This window comes from Tachyglossus aculeatus, chromosome X2 (assembly GCF_015852505.1).
Source record: "Tachyglossus aculeatus isolate mTacAcu1 chromosome X2, mTacAcu1.pri, whole genome shotgun sequence".
In the NCBI taxonomy this organism is placed as follows: Eukaryota; Metazoa; Chordata; class Mammalia; order Monotremata; family Tachyglossidae; genus Tachyglossus; species Tachyglossus aculeatus.
In genome coordinates, this window is record NC_052100.1 from 2,575,688 (window position 1) to 2,597,878 (window position 22,191).

The 22,191-nt window shown below is 50.1% G+C and overlaps 1 protein-coding gene across 1 annotated transcript; it reads left to right on the plus strand.

The window, feature by feature from the left end:
* The first annotated feature begins 1,136 nt into the window (after nt 1-1,136).
* On the plus strand, nt 1,137-15,984 carry HBEGF (heparin binding EGF like growth factor). The gene is made up of 6 exons (XM_038771477.1): nt 1,137-1,548; nt 2,224-2,346; nt 6,246-6,423; nt 14,258-14,413; nt 15,031-15,124; nt 15,613-15,984. The coding sequence occupies exons 1-5, from the start codon at nt 1,137-1,139 to the stop codon at nt 15,101-15,103; spliced, it is 942 nt and encodes a 313-aa protein (XP_038627405.1). The 3' UTR covers nt 15,104-15,124; nt 15,613-15,984.
* Nucleotides 15,985-22,191: the final 6,207 nt, after the last annotated feature.

Sequence of the window (22,191 nt, forward strand, 5' to 3'; positions counted from 1 at the left end):
ATAAGTACGATTGAGGGAATGAATGAAGTCGGGATGCCAGCTCACGGGGACTGAGGAGCAGCAGGCTCACAGTCTAATAATAATAATAATTATTATTTAATAAGTACGATTGAGGGGATGAATGAAGTCGGGATGCCAGCTCACGGGGACCGAGGAGCAGCAGGCTCACAGTCTAATAATAATAATAATAATAATAATAATAACAATAATAATAATAATAATTTAATAAGTACGATTGAGGGAATGAATGGAGTCGGGATGCCAGCTCATGGGGACCGAGGAGCAGCAGGCTCACAGTCTAATAATAATTATTATTATTATTTAATAAGTATGACTGAGGGAATGAATGAAGTCGGGATGCCAGCTCAAGGGGACCGAGGAGCAGCAGGTTCACAGTCCAATAATAATAATAATATTGATAATAATAATAATAATTTAATAAGTACGATTGAGGGAATGAATGGAGTCGGGATGCCAGCTCACGGGGACCGAGGAGCAGCAGGTTCACAGTCCAATAATAATAATAATAATAATAATAATAATAATAATAATTTAATAAGTACGATTGAGGGAATGAATGGAGTCGGGATGCCAGCTCACGGGGACCGAGGAGCAGCAGGCTCACAGTCTAATAATAATAATAATAATAATAATAATAATAATAATAATAATAATTTAATAAGTACGATTGAGGGAATGAATGGAGTCGGGATGCCAGCTCACGGGGACCGAGGAGCAGCAGGCTCACAGCCTGATAATAATAATAATTATTATTTAATAAAATAATAATAATAATTCTTTAATAAGTAAGCAGCAGGCTCACAGCCTAATAATAATAATAATAATTCTTTAATAAGTACGATTGAGGGAATGAATGAAGTCGGGATGCCAGCTCACGGGGACCGAGGAGCAGCAGGCTGACAGCCTAATAATAATAATAATAATAATAATAATAATAATAATAATAATAATAAAATTCTTTAATAAGTACGATTGAGGGAATGAATGAAGTCGGGATGCCAGCTGACGGGGACCGAGGAGCAGCAGGCTGACAGCCTAATAATAATAATAATAATAATAATAATAATAATAATAATTCTTTAATAAGTACGATTGAGGGGATGAATGAAGTCGAGATGCCAGCTCACAGGGAGCGAGGAGCAGCAGGCTCTTTGGCAATCGGAGATTTGGCCAAGGGGGAGGTGGCCAGGGGAGGATGGGGGCGTGGGCAGGGGAGGGGCCGGCATTCCCGCTATAAACGGGAGCCGAGCGGCGGCGGCTCCCGCTTTCAGCCTCGCACGGTGCCCGGGCCCGGCCGTGGGGAGTCGACGGTGCCCGCTGTGCCCGGCACCCGGAGGGCAGGGAGCCGAAGGACGAGCCGCCGGCTTGGCACAGACGGACGGGCATCGATCGGCTCGGTGCCCCTCGCCCTTCTGGTGCCCAGGATCGGGGCTGCCCCTTCCCCCTCCTGCTCCTTGGATTATCCACCCCCCGTGCCCGGGATCATGAGACTTCCCTCGTTTGCTGCTCACTGCCTTCTGGCCGCAGGTGAGATGCTCAGTTAGTAGTAGTAGTAGTAGTAGTAGTGGGAATATTACTATTACTACTCGAGGACCAGCGCCGACCAATCAATCAATCGTATTTATTGAGCGCTTACTGTGTGCAGGGCACTGGACTAAGCGCCTGGGAAGTCCAGGTTGGCAACATATAGAGACGGCCCCTACCCAACAGTTGGCTCTGTCTCCCCCTTCTAGCCTGTGAGCCCGCTGTTGGGTAGGGACTGGCTCTATGTGTTAACGGCTTGGACTTCCCAAGCGCTTAGTACAGTGCTCCGCACACAGTAAGCGCTCAATAAATACGACTGATTGATTGATTGATTAAAAGACGGGTGGGTGGGGGTCTTTGGAGGCCTGCGACCGTGGCCTAGGGAGGGGGTCAGCCCTCCTGCACGTGCCTGGCCCTAACTTCCCGCCCAGGCCCTGCCGGGCACGCACCCGTCATTCAGTCACTCATTCATGTAATCGTGTGCAGGGCACTGTACTAAGCGCTTGGGAAGGCCAAGTTGGCAACATCTAGAGATGGTCCCTACCCAACAGCGGGCTCCGTCCTTCGCGGGAAGGCCTTTGAGCGTCCGGGAGCGGGTGGTAGTGGTGGTCGTCGTCCCCTTCCCCCTTCACCGAGGTGGGCTAACGGGTCCCCTTGTCCTTCCCCCCATTCCCACAGTGTGCTGGGGGCTGGTGGCCGTCGAGGGCGAGGACCTCCCGGCGTCGGGGGCACTGCCCACCGCCCCCACCGACCGGACCGGACAGCACGGACAGCCGGAGGACGGCTCGGCCCTTCCCAGAGGTAGGTGCACGGCTCCGGCCCCCCTCACCCCCGGAGGAAGGGGAGGATCAGAAGCGGCCGGTCTCAGGGGAAAGAGCCCGGCCTTGTGAGGCAGAGGTCGTGGGTTCTAATCCCGGCCCTCCCACATGTCTGCTGTGTGACGTTGGGCAAGTCGCTTCACTTCTCTGAGCCTCCGTGATCTCCCACATGTCTGCTGTGTGACGTTGGGCAAGTCGCTTCACTTCTCTGAGCCTCCGTGACCTCCACTGTAAAATGGGGATGAAGAATGTGAGCCCCACGTGGGACAACCTGATCATCCTGTATCCTCCCCAGTGCTTAGAACAGTGTTTTGCACGTAGTAAGCGCTTAACAAGTGCCGTTATTATTATCATTATAATGCCCCCACCGCCGGGGGTAATTTGGGGGGCGGATCTCTCGGATGCTCCGGACCTCTGCACCCTCAGACCTCCTTGGGGGACGTGGGCCATGGAGCCTAGCCTGGTTCCTGCTAGTTAATAATAATAATGATGATGATGGTCTTTACGCGCTTACTATGTGCCAAGCACTGTTCATTCATTCAGTCGCATTTATTGAGCGCTTACTGTATGCAGAGCACTGTACTAAGCGCTTGGGAAGCACAAATCGGCAACATTATAGAGGCAGTCCCCACCCAGAGTACTGGGGTTGATACAAGGTAATGGGGGTGGACACAGTCCCTGTCCCACTTAGGGCTCACAGTCTCAGTCCCCCTTCCGCAGATGAGCTAACCGAGGCCCAGTGAAGTGACTTGTCCAAGGTCACGCAGCAGACAGGTGGCGGGGACGGGATTAGAACCCAAGACCTGTGACTCCCAAGCCCGGGATGTTGCCGCTAGTCCATGCGCGGCACTGGCCCGGGGTGGGCAGGGGTCTTGGGCTGAGAGGATGGCGAGGGAGTGGCGGGTGGGAGGATAAGGGGGGACCCCCGGGGGACCCCCAAGAAGCTCCAGAGTGCCCGGGAAATGCCTTCGGTCCACCACGAGGGGGCAACCCGCGAACAGCCAAGCCCCCAGGGGGGTGGAGGGGCACGGGGCTTCGGGCCCTGGCCTGTTCTGCCCTGCTCTGCCCTCCCAGGTAGGGATGGAAGAGGCCAGTTCTCCCGCCCTCCTGCCCTTCTCCCCTTCTCCCATCCCCCGACCCCATAAGGGCTCTCGAGGGTGCGGCCGGACAGGGATTCGTCAAGGGCCCTGGTTGGGAAACGGACCGAGAGCCGGCCCGGCCGGTCATCTGCAGCCCCCAGCCCTCCCGGTATCCCCGTCTCTGAACCCCGATCGATAGCCGCTTCCCTCTTCCCATTCCCCACCCTTGGGCGTCTGGGGTTCTCCCTGGCTCCGGGGTGACTCACTCCCTCCCCACCCACACAGGGCTGGCTGCACCTCATACCTCCGCAGGTTTGAGTCACGCTGCCCTCTCCCCTGGGGTGGGGATTCTGGATCCGCTCCACAGCCCAGTTTTCCCATCCCAGCCCGGTTTTCCTTGGCCGGCCTAGCACCCCTGCTCCGGAGGCCGCTTTGCTGTTCTCCCCCTTCCTCGCCCACCAGGTGCCTCTCGGTCGGCCCGCAGGGGGGTACGGCTGAGGGTCCTGGGGGCAGAGAGCCTTGCCCCGTGCTGACCCCTGGCACCAGCTCCTCAGGGGGCAAATGACAAGAGTAAATGCTTTAAGTGCTTACTGCGTACCATGCACTGTACTGAGCATGGGACAGATGGAGGTTAGTCAGGTCAGATTCAGTCCCTGTCCCACATGGGGTCTACAGTCTGAGGAAGGGTGAACAGGTACGGATTCCCTATCTCGCAGTTGGAGGAAACTGAGGCACCGATGAGTTAAGTGACTTGTCCAAGGTCACACAGCCGGCAAATGGCAGAGACAGGTGGTCCTCTGACTTTCAGCACTGGTTCTCTTTCCGCTAGGCCGAGCTGCTTTTCCAGGAATGCTAATGCCCACCCCATCTCCCCAGTTTCCAGTTGTGGGGGTTTTGGGGACTGGAGTCTCCACGTTCCTAGCTTCCCTTTCCTCCCCAACAGCTCTCTGGACTGGACTGGACTCCCAGCCTCTCCTCCAGGTCTCTGAACAGGGCCAGAAGAATCCCCCAAATTTCTCTCCTCCCCTCACACCTGGGTCCACAGTGACACTTATGATGCCTACTCTGCCATCTTCTCTTCTGCCCTAGAGGGGTCCTTGGTAGGGAGGAGAGGTAGCAGAGAAGATAATTTGCTCTTCCCAGGTCTTTGGGGCCAAGCTGTGCATGTGTATTTGTTGCTACCTCTTCCAGGAGTCTGGAGCGCTGCCACTCCATCCTTACAAACACCCTCCCTCCCTCCTGACACTTCCTTCATTTTCCACGTCTCTGCCTCTTGTACACGTCGTGCCTCCTAATGCCGGGGACCTAAAAATAGCGTCATGTAGGGGAGAAGCCGGAAAAATCGCCGAGCACATCGGGAAGCAGGAAAATGGTACTGGGAGGGAGAGGATGGGAAAGTGGCAAAATATTTTCCTTGAAATTAATAAGGCAGTATCCCTACCAGCGACAGCCGCCTCACCCCCAACCTTTCTTGCTTGGTCTCTGGGAGCGCTGGCTGAGGGGAGCCCCCATTCCTAGTAGAGAATCAATCAACAGTATTTATTGAGAGCCTAGTGAGCACAGTGCTCCATGCTAAACGCTGGGGAAGAGCACTCTCGAGGGATGCAGAATATGCAGAGCACTGTACTGATTGCTTAGGATAGCATATTAGAGTTAGTAAGCACAATCCAGCCCCTCAAATAGCCTGCACGTCTCTTGTGTGCAGAGCGCTGCACTCAGTGATTGGGAGATCACGATAGTTAGTAGCAGCGATCACTGTCCTCAAGGAGTAGTTAGTCCAAGGAGCATCCGGCCTACAGCGGTTCGGGGCTTGGATCCTTTCCTTTTTGAGGAAGAATTCCCCTCCGCCCCCCTTGTTGCTCCCTCCTCCCATTCCTCCGCTCATCACTGATACTTTCTCCCTGGAAGTGGGTCATCACGTACTCCGCCGGAAAACCAGGCCGACGGGCCAAAATAGCACTGACGCCTGTGCCGGATTCCCGGGAGGGGAGAGGGGGCCGTGCTGGCTCAGTTTCCCCGGTGCAGTTGCCGCCAGCCCGGATGTGTAAGGCCCGTGGGTGGGGAGGGCGATTCTCAGTGGTGCCTGTCCTAGTGACCCTCTTCTAGTCCCCATTTACTCTTGTAAGGTGTGTGTGTGTGTGTGTGTGTCTATGTGCTAAGCACTAAAGTTAATCAGACCAATCAATACCGTTTATTGAGCACCCACTGTCTGTGGAGCCCTTGGGAGGAACATCAGAAGACCCGATCTTTGACCATAAGGAGTGCGCTATATAGCTTTAGACTGTGAGCCCACTGTTGGGTAGGGACTGTCTCCATATGTTGCCAACTTGTACTTCCCAAGCGCGTAGTACAGTGCTCTGCACACAGTAAGCGCTCAATAAATACGATTGATGATAGCTGGAGAGACTGTTGGGCAGATTGGACAGAGTCTCAGCCCCGTATGGGGCTCAAAGTCTGAGAAGTAAGGAGAGCGAGTACCCTATCTCCACCGTGAGAAAACCGAGGCCCCGGACAAGTGAAGTGACTTGCCCCAAATCACACAACGGGCCAGTGACTAGAACCCTGATCCTCAGACCTCTGCACTTTTCACTTGCCACCCCTTTGAGTTTCCAGTGAAGAAAGGTGGGATTTGAATTTTTTTTTTACTGTTTGACATAACTTCTGCCTCCCCATCTCTTGAGGAGCGACCTGGGATTAGCCTTCTGTATGGCAAGAATGAAGTGGAGGGAGGGTGTGGGGTCAGTGGTATCACCTCCTCTTTTCTGAAAACTGATCATCCCCCATTCTCTTTCCTCTCTTACAGTTGCTTTCTCTTCCAAGCCACAAGCTCTGGTCACTCCGGGCAAGGCGGAAAATGGCAAGAGGAGGAAGAAAAACCAAGGGCTGGGAAGGAAAAGAGACCCCTGCCTGCGCAGATACAAGGACTTCTGCATCCACGGCGAGTGCAAATACGTCAAAGAGCTGAAAGCCCCCTCTTGCGTGTAGGTAGCACCCCCGATTTCAGGGGAAATTCGTCACCCCTCTTCCTTAAATTTGAGATTTCTCCTGGTGAACTTCCACCGCAGGGCGGAAGTGGGAAGGAGGAAGTTATTTTGAGACCGGATAGGCTCCCTAGTTTGATGCAACATCCTGTGTTGGGGTTGGTGGGGGGGGTTGTCTAGTGACGTCCTTACATTTTTGTAATTGTTTCATAATGGTCCTGAAGTGAACGGTTTGGCTAGTGAAGCTGGGGCCAAGGACCTGTTTGCATTTCCATTTCCCCTCCCCTCCCATCACTACTTCTCCGTGTAAGAGGCCGAAGGCAATACTGGGGTTCTCCAAGCATTCATGAAGGCATTTTTAACCAGAGGCACGAGATGGGATGGGTGACTGTGGCCGCTCAAGGACCAAGCACCCATCCACAGCTCGGGACTGCAGGCAGCAGAAAGCAGGATTCAGGCGGCACCAACTGTAGGATTAGAATAATAATAATAAATAATGATGGCATTTGTTAAGCGCTTACTATGTGCCAGGCACTCTTCTAAGCATTCATTCATTCATTCAATCGTATTTATTGAGCGCTTACTGTGTGCAGAGCACTGTACTAAGCGCTTGGGAAGTACAAGTTGGCAACATATAGAGACGGTCCCTACCCAGCAGCGGCACTGGGGTTGAGACAAGAAAATCGGGTTGGAACAGTCCCTGTCTCACCTAAGGTTCGCAGACTTTGCAGATGAGGGAAATGAGGCACGGAGAAGTTAAGTGACTTGCCCGAGGTCATACAGCAGAATAACTGTGGTAACTTAAGGGCCAAGCCCTGTGCTAAGCACTAGGGTAGATACAAGACATTTGTACAAGATAATTTGTACTTCCCAAGCGCTTAGTACAGTGCTCTGCACACAGTAAGCGCTCAATAAATATGACTGATGATGATGACAAGCAGAACAGAAACAGTCCCTATCCGAAAGCCGGCTTACAGTGTAAGTGGGGGAGAGCAGATATTAAATACCCACTTTACAGAGGAGGAAACTGAGGCGTAGAGAGATTAAGTGACTTACCCAGGATCACACAGAAGGCAAGTGGCAGAACCGGGACGAGAACCCAGGTCCCCCGATTCCCAGGCCTGGGCTCATTCCACCGTTTGAGCTGGGGACCCTGGCTGGGGAACTGAAGCCAAGGGGGTCCTTGGCCAGCTGCCTTGTGGTGGGAGGGGAGCCGGGGGGATCAGGGGAGAAGTGACAGTCAATCAGCGGTATTTATTGAGCGCTTACTATGTGCAGAGTACCGTACTAAGCATTCGGGAGGGGACAAGACAACAGAATGAGCAGACCCGTTCCCTGTCCGTAAGGAGCTGACAGTCTAGAGGACTAGTCTAGATTCTCCCCTGGCGCTCTGCCCAGCTGGTAGTCTCCGGCGACCCCAGCTAGACACAAGCCGGCCTCGCCCGCCTCGTCCTCCTCCTCTTCTCCCACCCGCTCCCCGCACTCCCTCCTGGCGCTGTCTGGAGCAGCTCTGATCTTGGCAGCCCCACAGAGAGAAACCGCGATGCTAAACTGCTCAGAGTGGCGGGGCGGGAATAATGCCTCCAGTGTCCCCGAAGCGAGCTGGCATTTCTTCAGCATCAGGCAGAAAACTGTCTCCCTTCATGGGACCATGAAGTCTGGGGGTGGGGGAAAGGGAAAGAGGCACCCTGGGCGTCAATGGAGGAAGTTCCCCCCACCCTCGGCCTCTGTCTGGAGAGAGGGACAGAGGCAGGGGAAAAACATGAAACCTCTCCCTGCACGAATGATTTGCGGGTGCCCCCGAACCCATCTCCCGAGACTGCAGCAATCTGGAAAATTCTGCTTTCTCACTATTCCCCGCTTCTCCCCCCGCTCTTGCCTGATTTGGGTGAACTGGTGAGCTCCGGTCTCTCTTTGCCACTAATCAATCAATCAATCGTATTTATTGAGCGCTTACCGTGTGCAGAGCACTGGACTAAGCGCTTGGGAAGTACAAGTCGGCAACACATGGAGACAGTCCCTACCCAACAGCGGGCTCACAGTCTAGAAGGGGGAGACAGAGAACAAAACCAAACATACTAACAAAATAAAATAAATAGAATAGATATGTACAAGTAAGATAAATAGATAGAGTAATAAATATGTACAAACATATATACATATATATATGTATACATATATACAGGTATATATGTCACTAGTCATCACTAGACTGTAATAATAATAATAATGATGGTATCTGTTAAGTGCTTACTATGTGCAAAGCACTGTTCTAAGCACTGGGGAAGTTACAAGGTGATCAGGTTGTCCCGCATGGGGCTCACAGTCTTAATCCCCATTTTACAGATGAGGGAACTGAGGCCTAGAGAAGTGAAGTGACTTGCCCAAAGTCACACAGCTGACAAGTGGCAGAGCCGGGATTAGAACCCATGACCTCTGACTCCCAAGCCCGGGCTCTTTCCAGTGAGCCACACTGCTCCTCGGAGTCAGGGATCGTGTCTAATAATAATAATTATGGTACTTGTTAAGCGCTTACTTTATGCCAAGCACTGTTCTAAGCACTGGGGTGGATACAAGTTAGGTTGGACACAATCCCTGTCCCACACAGGGCTCACGCTCTCAATTCCCATTTTACAGATGAGGTACTGAGGCCCAGAGAAGTGAAGTGACTTCCCAAGGTCACACAGCAGACAAGTGACAGAGTCAGGATTAGAACCCATGATCTTCTGATTCCCAGACCTGTACTCTTATCCCCTGAGTCTTACTGCTTCTCCAACAGAGTCCACCGACTCTGAATCATAGTCTCCCAGGTCCTCTCCCAAGCCCAGCAGGTACTCAGTAAATACCACTGACGGGTTGATAATAATAACGATAGCATTTATGAAGCGCTTACTATGTGCAAAGCACTGTTCGAAGCGCTGGATCTGGGGGGAGAGGAACCAGCAGCAGTGGGGAGGGTTCCAAAACTTTTGTTGTCCTCTGTGGGGCTCGAGTCCAGGCAGAGAGACCTTAAAAAAAAAAAAACGGGCCTTGCTTGGGTGTAGGCAGCAGAAATGAGGGCCACTGGCCAAGAATCTGTTCCAGCCTCTCCCCTGTCAGCTAAACTGGGCTCATGCAGAGAGCTGGATGGGTGGGAGTCTCTTAAGATCCTGCTGACTCCCTCCCCAGTGGGCCCTCTGGGTTGGAGCTGGGGGGGCTTGAAAATAGGAGCACTTCTGTCCCCTCTTCCTCCCCCTCCCTCAGCTCTGAGGCCCCAGGCCGTGCTCAGAGCAGAGACCTTAAGGCCTCTGGGGCCTCCTGCCCATTAATAATAATAATAATGATGGCATTTATTAAGCGCTTACTATGTGCAAAGCGCTGTTCTAAGCGCTGGGGAGGTTGCAAGGTGAGCAGGTTGTCCCACGGGGGATTCACAGTCTTAATCCTCATTTTATAGATGAGGGAACCGGGGCCCAGAGAAGTCAAGTGACGTACCCAAAGTCACACAGCTGACAATCGGCGGAGCGGGATTTGAACCCATGACCTCTGACTCCAAAGCCCGGGCTCTTTCCGCTGAGCCACGCTGCATTAGCACCCAGTTGATAGCAGGAACTGGCCTGATCAGTCAGTATTAAGTGCTTAGGGAGGGAACTCCCTAGAGAGCCTACCGGACTGAGCTTAAGGAGAGAACAGCAAGGTTAGAAGATATTCATTCATTCATTCAATCGTATTTATTGAGCGCTTACTTGGGAAGTACAAGTTCCTGCCCTCAAGGAACTGACTATCTAGCAGGAGAGACGGACACGAAATAGTTTTTCGTGCCTCCCTTAGAGAGCCTACTGGACTAAGAGCTTAAGGAGAGAACAGCAAGGTTAGAAGATATTCATTCAATCGTATTTATTGAGCGCTTACTTGGGAAGTACAAGTTCCTGCCCTCAAGGAACTGACTATCTAGCAGGAGAGACGGACACACGAAATAGTTTTCAGAAAGGAGAGCGGAAAGACGGATATGAAGAGAAGTAAATTCGTAGTAAGGCACGCTCTCTGCCCTCAAGGAATTTACAACCATCATCATCATCAATCGTATTTATTGAGCGCTTACTGTGTGCAGAGCACCGTACTAAGCGCTTGGGAAGTACAAGTTGGCAACATATAGAGACAGTCCCTACCCAACAGTGAGCTTACAGACCGCTTGGATCCCAGGATAGCGTGAGGTAGGGTGCTGGGGTCTCGGAGAATAGATCCAAAGGTTGCTCTGGTCCTCCCGGTCACCTTCTCTGCCCCAGGGACGAATGTGGTTGCTGAGGGGGGGTGGGGTCAGGGTTGTGGTGAGCGTGTGGCCAGCTGATGCCCGGAACTAAATCCCCACAGTTGCCGGCCACAGGAAACTTGTGCTGGGTCAGTATCCTGAGGTTGGCCCTTTGGGGCTCAGAGGATCCCATGCGGGGAGGCTGCTGACGTGAGACTACAGCAAAGATGAACGATGAACTAAGGGGAGCTTAAACTGAGGGGTGCATTTCTTTGTTTTGCTTTAAGAACTTGTTAAATGCTTACTATGTGCACCGTTCTAAGCCCCGGGGTAGATTCAAGTTAATCAGGTTGGACCCAGTCCCTGTCCCCCATGGGGCTGGCACTCTTAATCCCCGTTTTGCAGATGAAGTAATGGAAGCCCAAAGAAGTGAAGTGACTTGCCTAAGGTCACACAGCAAAGTAGTGGAGCCGGATTTAGAACCCAGGCCCTTGTGGCTCCCGTGTTCTAGCCACCAGGCCAAGCTGCTTCTTTTGTTTCCGACTCCTCACGCGGCCGGTTCTGCTGTCCTTTCTGAATGAACCCAGTGGCTGAGGTTTGCTGGGTTTGGCCCGAAAGGACCCACCGCAAGGCTGGGGGACGTTGTGTAGGGGATAGTGCACTCTCGAAGCCCCACACAACGTGGCCGGGGTAGAGTGACAGCCCTGGAGGATGACGTGGCCGCCGGAATGTGCAGAGCTTAGAGGAGGGCTGGCGCGGGGCGGGACACTCGAGCTGGTGTATATTAAGCCGTTTGCATTATTATCCTTTTGACTCAAGGCAAGGGGGATTTATGTAACTGAATCTCATGGCTCTGAGGCTGGTTTTATTTCTATCATGTGAGTAAACTACCTGAGGGTTATCGCTGGCGGGAGAAATTGGGCCTGAAGCAAAGAGTGAATCCATCTACCTGCTAATTCTGTTGCGTCGTACGCTCCCAAGTGCTTAGCACAGTGCTCTGCACGTGGTCCATCCAGACCAGGACTCTGCCTCAGACAGACACTTGAAAGAACGTAACTGCCCTCATGGACCCCCATCCCCATTGTTGGGGATGGAAAGTTAGGGGTGTCCGTGCTGGCTCACTGGAGGAGAACCAGGGGTGTTGAAGGGGCTGTACTGGGTCCCGGGGGGAGTCTCAAGGGTGTTTGACGTTCGTGAGAAGATTCAGGAATGGAGAGAGGAGTGTCAGGGGTGTTGGATGTTCTATCCTTAATCATGAGGGTGGGTGTCCAAGAGGACAACCAGCACATAGTTCTTCCAAGGGTCCTGTTGCCCCTGTTGGGGGCAGATTTCTGGGCTGACTGGAAAATGGTGCTGATCTAGGGATGAGGTTGCTTGCCATCTGATATTCTTTAAGTGTTTTGTCCCGTGAGACTCAGACCCTGCCTATCTTGGTTGTCTTTAATCAAGACAGTGTGGGCTATCTTAGCAGTCTAGGGCCCTGAGGACTGAGTAGGAATACCTCATAATGGTCATTTTGCTCCAATAATAATCATCGCGGTATTTAAGCACTTACTGAGTGCCAAGTGCCGTACTAAGCACTGAGACAGAAACGAGGTAATCAGGACAGACTCAGCCCCTCCCCAATGAGGGGAGAGTGCAATACAACAATAAACTGACACATTCCCTGCCCACAATGAAAGGGAAAGGACTGGGAAAGGGAAAGGGGGTCAGGGAAAAGGAGGGCCTAGTCAGGGAAGGGAAGATAGATCTAACACTTCTATTTTACACTTTACAGATGTAGAAACTGAGTCACACAGAGACGTTAAGCGATTTGCCAGGGGTCACACCGCAGGCAAGCGGCGGAGCTGGGATCAGAACCAAAGCCCTTCCGAATCCCAGGCTCGTGCTCTTTCCATTAGGCCACGACTGCTCCTCAACAGGCTCTGTACTGGGCAGATCTGAGAGTGACCAGTTGAAACCGGAGGGGGGTTAAAGCTCTCCGGGTTCAAAGGTCTCCTGTCGACAGAAGAACAGCTGGTTCTTCTGTACTTTAGTTCTGATCTGCCCTACGGGAAGTCGGGAATAGATGAGGAAAGCTCAAGCAAAAATGACTTCTGGCAGAGTAAGGGACCTATAAATAGGTTGTGTTGGGGGATGGAAGCTGAAGGCATAGGGGAACCAGGGAGGGGATTGAGTGGGGCTGGTGTAAGGGGAAACAGGTGGGATTCGGATTGGCTGAACAATGCGAGTTCCTCTCTTGGGTTCATTCACAAACTACTAATGTTTTCGCAATAATTAGCTGCCCTGGGGAGCACCACAACCACACGTGGAATAAATCCAACGCAAACTGCAGGGTCAGCATTGAAGGTGTTTATTTAAACTCCTAAGCTCTCTCCCGTCTCTCTGCCTCCCTCCACCTCCCCGGATCTGCTGGCAAGTAGGAGTCCCTGCAACTCTTGGCCCTAAAAGTAGCCTGAGGAGTTGGGATTGAAGAAGGATTTTTCCTGCTTGTCGGGGGTCAGGGGAGTGGGTTATGGGGGTGTCCTCTGAAATATTTTCCCCTCTGAAATATTGCCTGGTGCTTCTTTCTGTTCTGGAAGGAGCTTGGCCTTATGGAAAGACACAGGGATGGGAGTCAGGGGACCCAGATTCTAATCCCAGCTCTGCCACTGGCTTGCTGTGCGACCTTGGGCATTTACTAAATGCCAACTGGGCATCATACTAAGTACCTCCAGGACCCAAGAAGGTCCCAGAGTGCAATGTGAATGGCCTAGACCCCATCCCTCTTCATATAAGACAGACGACCACCACCCCCATATTCAAACCCCTACTAAAATCCCATCTCCTTCAAGAGATCTTCCCTTACTAAGCCCTCCTTTTCCTTAACCCCCTTTCCCAGTCCTTTCCCTTTCACTGTGGGCAGGGAATGTGTCAGTTTATTGTTATATTGCATTCTCCCAAGCACTCAGCAATGGTACTCTGCACACAGTAAGCACTCAACAAATACGATTAAATGAATCATAAAGCACTCGATAGTCACCCCACTGCACTTATGTACATATCTGTAACTTATTTTACTGTCCATCTCCCCTCTCTTGACTGTTAACTCCCTGCGGGCAATACCAACTGTATTGTATTAATAATAATAATGGCATTTATTAAGCACTTACTATGTGCAAAGCACTGTTCTAAGCGCTGGGGAGCTTACGAGGTGATCGGGTTGTCCCACAGGGGGCTCACAGTCTTAATCCCCATTTTACAGACGAGGTAACTGAGGCACAGAGAAGTGAAGTGACTTGCCCAAAGTCACACAGCTGACAATTGGCGGAGCTGGGATTTGAACCCACGACGTCTGACTCCAAAGCCCGTGCTCTTTCCCACTGAGCCACACTCCTTCTCTGTGGTCCCAGAGGTCCTAGAGGTATTGACCTCTCCCAAGCTCTCAGAACAGTGCTCTGCATATAGTAAGCGCTCAATAGATACCACTGATCGACTGATTGGTGTGAGCTATGCTGGCTGGACACAGCGGGGTGGTCGGAAACAGGCTCTGGGAGGGGGATGTGGGGGTCCTTTCTCTTGCCAGTGGGAAAGTCGTTTACGTGACCTGTTCTGCTTTCAAACCAGTTGCCAACAAGGATACCACGGGGAGAGGTGCCACGGGCTGATCCTGCCAGTGGAAAATCGTTTGTACGGCTACGATCACACCACGGCCCTGGCGGTGGTGGCCGTGGTGCTGTCTTCGGTCTGCCTCCTTATCATTGCCGGGCTGCTCATGTTTCGGTGAGTTCCTGGGCCGGATCCAGGTAGCATTCGGTGACGGGGTGGGCCATCTGTGTCTCCTCGGGGGGATATGTCTGTTTAAGTTGCCTTCTCACTGGCATCTGCCAGTGAGCCTTGGGAGGAAAATTCCTCCTTCATAACCATCGCTCCTTGGCATCCAGCACCAGTTCAGGTTGGGTGATTCAGATTGGCGTCCTGGGTTCCTGCCCTGTGTGAGATAAAAGAAGAAATTTGGTTTTTCTGTTTGTGGGGGGGACATGAGTGAAGGGGAGGGGGGAAGGCAGTGCCAGGAGGTGAGCTCAAAGCCTGCTTTCCTTGGCCATTTATGTCTCCTAGTCAATGCCCAAAGCTAATGTCCTGCAAATTCAGCTGCCCTCTCCTTTTGGGGATGTAGTTTTTGGGAGGAGGAGGTAGGAATCTAGATGCAGGCTGGGGTACAAGGATTATGCTTCCTGGGAAGTTCTCATCTGCTTCCTGTGCCTCCGTTTCCCCATCTGCCAACGGAGATAACAGTAGAGATTACAGTCCCTGAGAGGAGCAAGATGAAGTCTTCAGGAATTTTGAGAACTAGAGGAACCATTGGTCATGAATATTGCTGTCTTTCCTCCCTTCCCCAGGTATCATAGAAGAGGAGTTTATGATGTTGAAAATGAAGAGAAAACGAAGCTGGGGATTCCTTCTGCCCACTGATGGAAATCTGGAATGCCTAAGGTAGTCACCAACCAATCCAGAGCATTTATTAGACTCCTGCTGTGGGTACAGCACTGTCCTGGCTGCTTACTTTGGACAGAGCAGGGTAGTGGGGACTTAGGAGAGGGGAAAGCCTAGCCCTAAATTGGGATGACCTCCACCCTGCCCTACCTACAGCCCAGACAGCTGCTCCAACCTCTTTCCTAGAAGCCAGAGAAGGCCTAATGGAGGAGCTGTGCCTTCAGTAAGGCTTTGAAGTGTGGGAGCGTTAATTGCATGTCGGGTATGAAGAGGGAGGATGTTCTGGTCCAGGGGCAGAACCTGGGAAGAGATAGACGAGATACCAGTGACGGATGAAGCGTTGGAGAGCGGTGGGTAGAGATCTGCAGCGGCCTCTTTCCGTTTGAGTCACCATTTTCCTTTAGGCATCTGAACCCGTCCCTCTAGGCCAAGGGCAGTACTGGACTCAGGAGCCATGAGGAATGAAAGTCGTTTGTGTTGTGTTTCAGGACTGGCTGGGCCTCGCTACCTCTGGGAAGTCCAGGGTTGACTTATTGCACATTATGCATCTCGGGCGTATTTCAAAACGGCCCACGGAGACGCCTTGATTCCGGGCTGACGACAAGACCGGGCCCCCAAAAGTTTCCACCTCAGAGCTTGAACGGGACAAACCATTTGGCCGAATAGACTCTGGAAGGGAAAGAGAACACTATCGTCTTTGTTTCCTGTAAAAGTTCCTTTAGACATTCACTCTCTGGTTTTTAAAATACCAGTTAATTCCACGTGCTCAAAGGACTCTGACTGAAGAAGGAAAGATAGGCTGGCTTCGGATTTTTTTTTTATACACACACACACACACACACACACACACACACGTATGTATATATATATGCACACATGTGTGTATATATATATATATATATATATATAGGACAAGGAGGCTACACACTCAACTAGCCTCACAGGAGTCTGCATTCAGACCCTCTCGCTCTGTGCTTGGAGGAGAAACTGTGAAAGCTTACAAGTCCCAGGATTCCAGACTTTGGAGACTTTTCTGAGGGAAAAATAATTTAACAGATATTTTTTTGTTTAAAAAAACCTTTTTAAATTATATATTTATTTTATTCTATACATCTATTAATTTATTTAGTTTTTAACAATCTAACAATAATATTTCAAGTGCCTAGTCTGTTACTTCAGCTATTTTCCCCCCTCCCTGCCCAGGTAGGCTAAAGGGTTTCTATACAGCAAGTAGTGACTTAGCATCTGGGAAGAGTTTTGATATTGCATGACCGGGAATATTGGGAGGGGTGAGGATGGAATTCTGTTGTCAGGACACTGGGACTCTAAATATGTAGCATCCACTCTATGAGTTGGAGAATGTTTTGCTCTTTATATTTTATACATTGTTTAAGTTTCAAATGCTGATTTGCATGTAACAGATTTCAGTTCTACTGCTTGTATTCTCCCTCCCGGAGCTCAGTTAAGAGCAGTCCAGAAGGCGTTTGCTTCTCAATGAGGATAGAAATCGAGTCTGTGGGCTGGATGCGAGCGGGAGGATTCTGCATCAATACATTTCTGTTTTCCAAAAATTCATCTGGTGCTACCATAGGTGCAGTGGAGGGGTTAGGGGGAGAGTGTTTATCGATCCTCAGCAAGTTTAAAAATCAAGGTGCTAGCGGTTACAATGTTGGAGTAGAATGGAACTGTCGATGCTGACCTTTGAAATTCAAAGTAGAACTGGGGTCTAGATCTTGTAGTTTCTTCCTTCTACATGGCTGAGGTGGGGGGTGAAGAATTTCCCTCCGCCACTGCCAGGGGAGGCCGGCTTTATCGTGTCACAACTGTCGACGCTCTGAGGAGTTCCTGCCAACTTCTGAACTGTTACATTCTGTACTCCCAAATTCGGTTCATATTTACACTTTACCACCCAAATAAAGATAACACCGTTTCTCCCTGGATTGTGAGTCCTGTTCCTTGAGGTGGCTGGGAAACCATTGAAATAGTGGGGAAGGAAGGACTCTCTAGGGTGGCCATCCATTCAGCTTTATACTAGACAGGTTTGTTTGTTGTTTTTTTAAACGGTATTTAAGCGCTTACTATGTGCCAGGTACTGTATTAAGTGCTGGGTAGATGCAAGCTAGCGAGGTTGGTCACCGTCCCCGTCCTATAGGGGGTTCACAGCCTTAATCTCCATTTTACAGATGAGGGAACTGAGTCACAGAGAAAGGAAGTGATTTGCCCACGGTCACACAGCAGACAAGTGGCGGAGCCAGGATTAGAACACGCAACCTTCTCGCTCCCAGGTCCAGGCTCTAGCCACTAGGCCACTAAGCCCAAGCGCTTAGTACAGTGCTCTGCACACAGTAAGCGCTCAATAAATACGAATGATTGATTGATTGACTGATGCCACCTTAAGCACTTTCGTCCCTAGCCTCCTGCTCTACCATTTCCCATATCTGTAATTTGTAGACTGTAAACTCCTTGAGACAGGGATCGTGTCCACCAACTCTATTGAATTTTGCCAAGTGCAGTGCTCTACACACACTAAGGGCTAAATAAATCCCACTAATTGATTGATTTTTTTTAGAGGAAAGTGACTCCATGGACCACAGCATAGTGGGATGGCATAATCCCAGGGGAATATTTTGGCGACCATTATTACCCTCTTTTTTAACGGACGGTAGGATCCTGATGAGTGAACGCATTCAAACGGGAGCTTTGGTATTGGTTTGAAATGCCCTTTAAACCCAACATCCCACAACTGCCGGCCCCAGAGGGTTGCTGCTTTTGCTTAGATGGCGGGTAGTTTCCTCCTGATTTTCCCCAGCTCATCTGTTATTCAAATTGTACTTTCCTTCTCCCATTTCCCTCCTTGTTTCCTTGTGTTACTATTTCCTCCTAGCATCTGGCATCCTCCTTTAATTATGCTTTTCTCACGTCCTCTGAAGTTGATTGGGGCTCTAAGCATCAACTTAATCATTGGCAGTGATCCCGTATGACCCTTAATTACTCGCTGAGGGCTGAATACAAATTCTGCTGTCCTGTACCTTATCTAAGCAGGGCCTTTGCAGACCGTACTTTCAACGAGCCCTTTTGACTTCCTATCCCCTTCCTCTTCCTCTGACGTCCTTAGTGGGAAGAGAAGTACAGTGTTTGGCACATAGTAAGTGTTCAACAAATAGTACAATTGTAGTTATTGTTAGAAGCCTGGGGAAATAAACTGGTCTAAAACGTTTACAGAATTAATAGTGCCCACAGCCCTGAACTTGTAAAATCCTGGGCAGATTGGAAAGGGAAAATGTTTGCAAAAGTGTATGTTGAGTGACCCAAAATCAGTCAGTCAATCGTATTTATTGAGCACTTACTGTTTGCAGTACTGTACTAAACATTTGGGAGAATACAATGCAAATGGCAGTGTGTTTCAGTGGAAAAGAGCCCGGGCTTTGGAGTCAGGGGTCATGGGTTCAAATCCCGGCTCCGCCACTTGTCAGCTGTCAGCTGGGCAAGTCACTTAACTTCTCTGGGCCTCAGTTCCCTCATCTGTAAAATGGGGATTAAGACTGTGAGCCCCCCGTGGGACAACCTGATCACCTTGTATCCCCCCAGTGCTTAGAACAGTGCTTTGCACATAGTAAGCGCTTGATAAATGCCATTATAAACGGCAGAGCGGGGATTAGAACCCAGTTTCTTGTGGCTCCCGGGCCCTTGCTCTACCCACCAAACCACACTGCTTCGCCATTACTATACAGTTGTCTTTTGTATTCAAAGAAGACACCACTGATGGTGAAGTGTTCACCTATCAGTGCATGTACGGTTCATTCATTCAATCATATTTATCGAGTGCTTATTGTGTGCAAAACACTGTACTAAACGCTTGGGAGAGTACAATGTAGCAATAAAACAGATGCATTCCCTGCCCACAACCAGTTTACAGGCTGGAGTTAAAGGGCCAATGGGGCATCCACAGTCCCGAACACACTGGATGCCCAAAAAGGTTGTCTCTTGAGTTGTGCTTAGATGTTTATAGCGCCTGGCACTGTTTTCTCTTTTGCCTCCTTATCGCTCTTTCCATATGAAATTTTGGCTTCAAGAGAGCCACTCCCTTCTTGCTGTCAGCATGCCTCACAGGTCTCTCTTCAGAACTGACTCCCAGTTTCCAACTGTAATGCAGTGTGGTCTAAGGCTTTGCTTTACCCTGTCCTTAAAATGCTTCCTCTGCCCTCCTCAGCTGCTTCACATTAGGTTGTTGTCTTCTGAGGGCAGGGAACACGTGTCTTGCTTCTGTCATACTCGCCCAAATGCTTCAGTCACTAAATCCTGTCAGTTCAACCTTCACAACATTGCTAAAATCCACCTTTTCCTCTCCAACCAAACTGCGGCAACGTTATCCTATCCTGCCTCGATTACTGTATCAGCTTCGTTACTGAGCTCCCTGCCTCCTGTCTCTCCCCACTCCAGTCCATACATCACTCTGCTGCCCCGATCATTAATCCAAAAAAAGCCCAGTCCAGTGGTTGCCCGTCTTCCTCTGCATCAAACAGAAGCTCCTTACCGTTGGGTTTAAAGCCCCCAATCACCTTGCCCCAGCTCTTTCCTACGCCAACCCAGCCCACAAAATTCACTCCTCACTGAACCTCGATCTCGTCTATTTCGCCGCCGACCTCTGGCCTGGAACGCCCTTCCTCCTCATATCTGACAGACGATTACCCTCCCCACCTTCAAAAGCTGATTGGAGTCACAAATCCTCCAAGAGGCCTTCCCTGACTAAGCCTTCATTTCCTCTTCTCTCACTCCCTTCTGCCTCGCCCTGATTTGCTCCCTTTATTCACCCCTTTCTCAGTCCCACGGCCCTAAGTACAAATCCGTAGCATTTACATTAATGCCTATCTCCCCTTCTAGACTGTAAGCTCCTTGTGGGCAGGGAATGTGTCTAACAACTCCGTTATACTGTTACATTATATTCTCCCAGGTGTTTAATACAGGGCTCTACACACAGTAAGTACTCAGTAAATATGATTGGTTGATGACACTCAATAGATGCTCAATACTGACAGATTGATTGATTCCTGTGATTTACATCCACATATTGTTTTGGGAGCTGGCAATCCTGCCTTTTCCACCAGGTTCGTTTTCATTTCTTGGCTTGCAAAATTCACTTTGCTACACTTGACCCATTTGGTCTCTCTATTTTATGGCATCTGTTAAAGCATTTACTACGTGCCAGGCACTGTAGTAAGCCCTGGGGTAGATAGAAGCTAATCAGGTTGGACCCAGTTCCTGTCCCATGTGGGGCTCTCAGTCTTAATCCCCATTTTCAGATGAGATTACTGAGGCACGGTGAAGTGACTAGCCCAAGGCTGCACGGCAGACAAGTGGTGGAGCCGAGATTAGAACCCAGTTCCTTTAGGCTCCCAGGCCTGGGCTTTAGCCACTAGACCATGCTGCTTCTCTAGCATAAGTGAATGGCTTGGAGTGGAAAGAAGAGACATCTTTTAGACTGTGAGCCCACTATTGGGTAGGGACTGTCTCTATATGTTGCCAACTTGTACTTCCCAAGCGCTTAGTAGTGCTCAGCACACAGTAAGCACTCAATAAATATGACTGATTGATTGATTCAGCTCTCGATCAGCTTGATTCGATCAGCTCTCCCCCTCCTACCTTAACTCCCTAATCTACTGCAACCCAGTATAATAATAATGATTGTATTACTAATGCTCATTATTCAGTACTATGACAGTGCTTAATACAGTGCTTTGCACACAGTACACTCTCAATACAGTTGATTGGTTGATTGATAATGGTATTTGTTAAGTGTTTACTATGTGCCAAGCGCCGAGGTTGATTCAAGATAAACAAGTAAGACACAGTTCCTATCCCATATAATAATGATAATGTTGGTATTTGTTCAGCGCTTACTATGTGCAAAGCACTGTTCTAAGCGCTGGGGGGAACACAAGGATGGGGCTCATAGACTAAGTCCACATGTTTTGTTTTGTTGTCTGTCTCCCCCTTCTAGACTGGGAGTCCGTTGTTGGGTAGGGACCGTCTCTATATATATCGCCAACTTGTACTTCCCAAGCACTTAGTACAGTGCTCTGCACACAGTAAGCGCTCAATAAATACAATTGAATGAATGAATGAATGAAAAGTAGGAGGGGGAACCCTTTAATCATTTGATATTCACCTGACCCTCATCCCCACAGCACTTATGTACCTAGCCGTATTTTATTTTAATCCCTGTCTCCATCTGTAGACTGTAACCTCCTTGTGGGCAGGGATCATATCTACCAACGCTATTGGATTAATATCAAGTGCTTAGGACAGTGCTCTGCTCACAGTAAACTCTCAAAAAATATCATTGACTGGTTGATTGATTGGTTAATCTTCATAGCCCTTCTGAAAGCACAACTCCTCCTGGAAGCCTTCCCTGATTAATCTCTAATCTCCCCACCCTACCTCCCCATAACCACCCCTTCAACGCGGTATTCTCCCGTCTTCTGTAGAACGTACGTGCACGTTTTTATACTCTATTACTTTCTCCTACTTGCAATTTTTTTTAGTGTCTGTCACCCCAACTAGATCACAACCTTTTCCAGGGCAGGGTTGGTGTCTACCAAGAGGAGAGCCTAAGCACTTAGTACAGTGGTAGCGCACAGTAGGAGCTCAATAAAGTAGCATTGATTGGACGGAATCGAAGGGCGGTAGTTCCGGGGGAAGAGAGTCTCTCCCAGCTTGGGTGCGTGGGAGACTTCCTCAAAGACATACGGTGTGGGTGTAGGAGCCAGACAGGGAGAAGGAATTATGTCACTCTTCCATTTTTGCCGAACTCCAGTTGCTTTGCCTCCCGTTTAGGTCACTGTTTTGATTTCTCTAACACAAGGCCCCCGGTGTGATTTTCTGTTGCTCACTCGCTTTGGCTGGGAGAAGGGCTTGACAAAGGTGAAAACTCCTAAAAAGGTAGCGGTAGTAGTAGTATTTATTAAGCGCTTCCTGGGGGCAGAGCACTACACTAAGCACGAGGAAAAAATAGACAGGTGGGAATTTGAGGTGGCCCCTGACCCTCCAGAGGTTCCCAAATAGAGAAG

What these genes read in the sequence shown, in the direction of transcription:
- HBEGF (XM_038771477.1), top strand. Translation starts at nt 1,137, where the DNA reads ATGCCAGCTCACAGGGAGCGAGGAGCAGCAGGCTCTTTGGCAATCGGA. An exon ending in CTGAAAGCCCCCTCTTGCGT is followed by an intron (nt 6,424 to 14,257) that starts GTAGGTAGCACC and finishes CTTTCAAACCAG; the next exon opens with TTGCCAACAAGGATACCACG. An exon ending in GCCGGGCTGCTCATGTTTCG is followed by an intron (nt 14,414 to 15,030) that starts GTGAGTTCCTGG and finishes TCCCTTCCCCAG; the next exon opens with GTATCATAGAAGAGGAGTTT.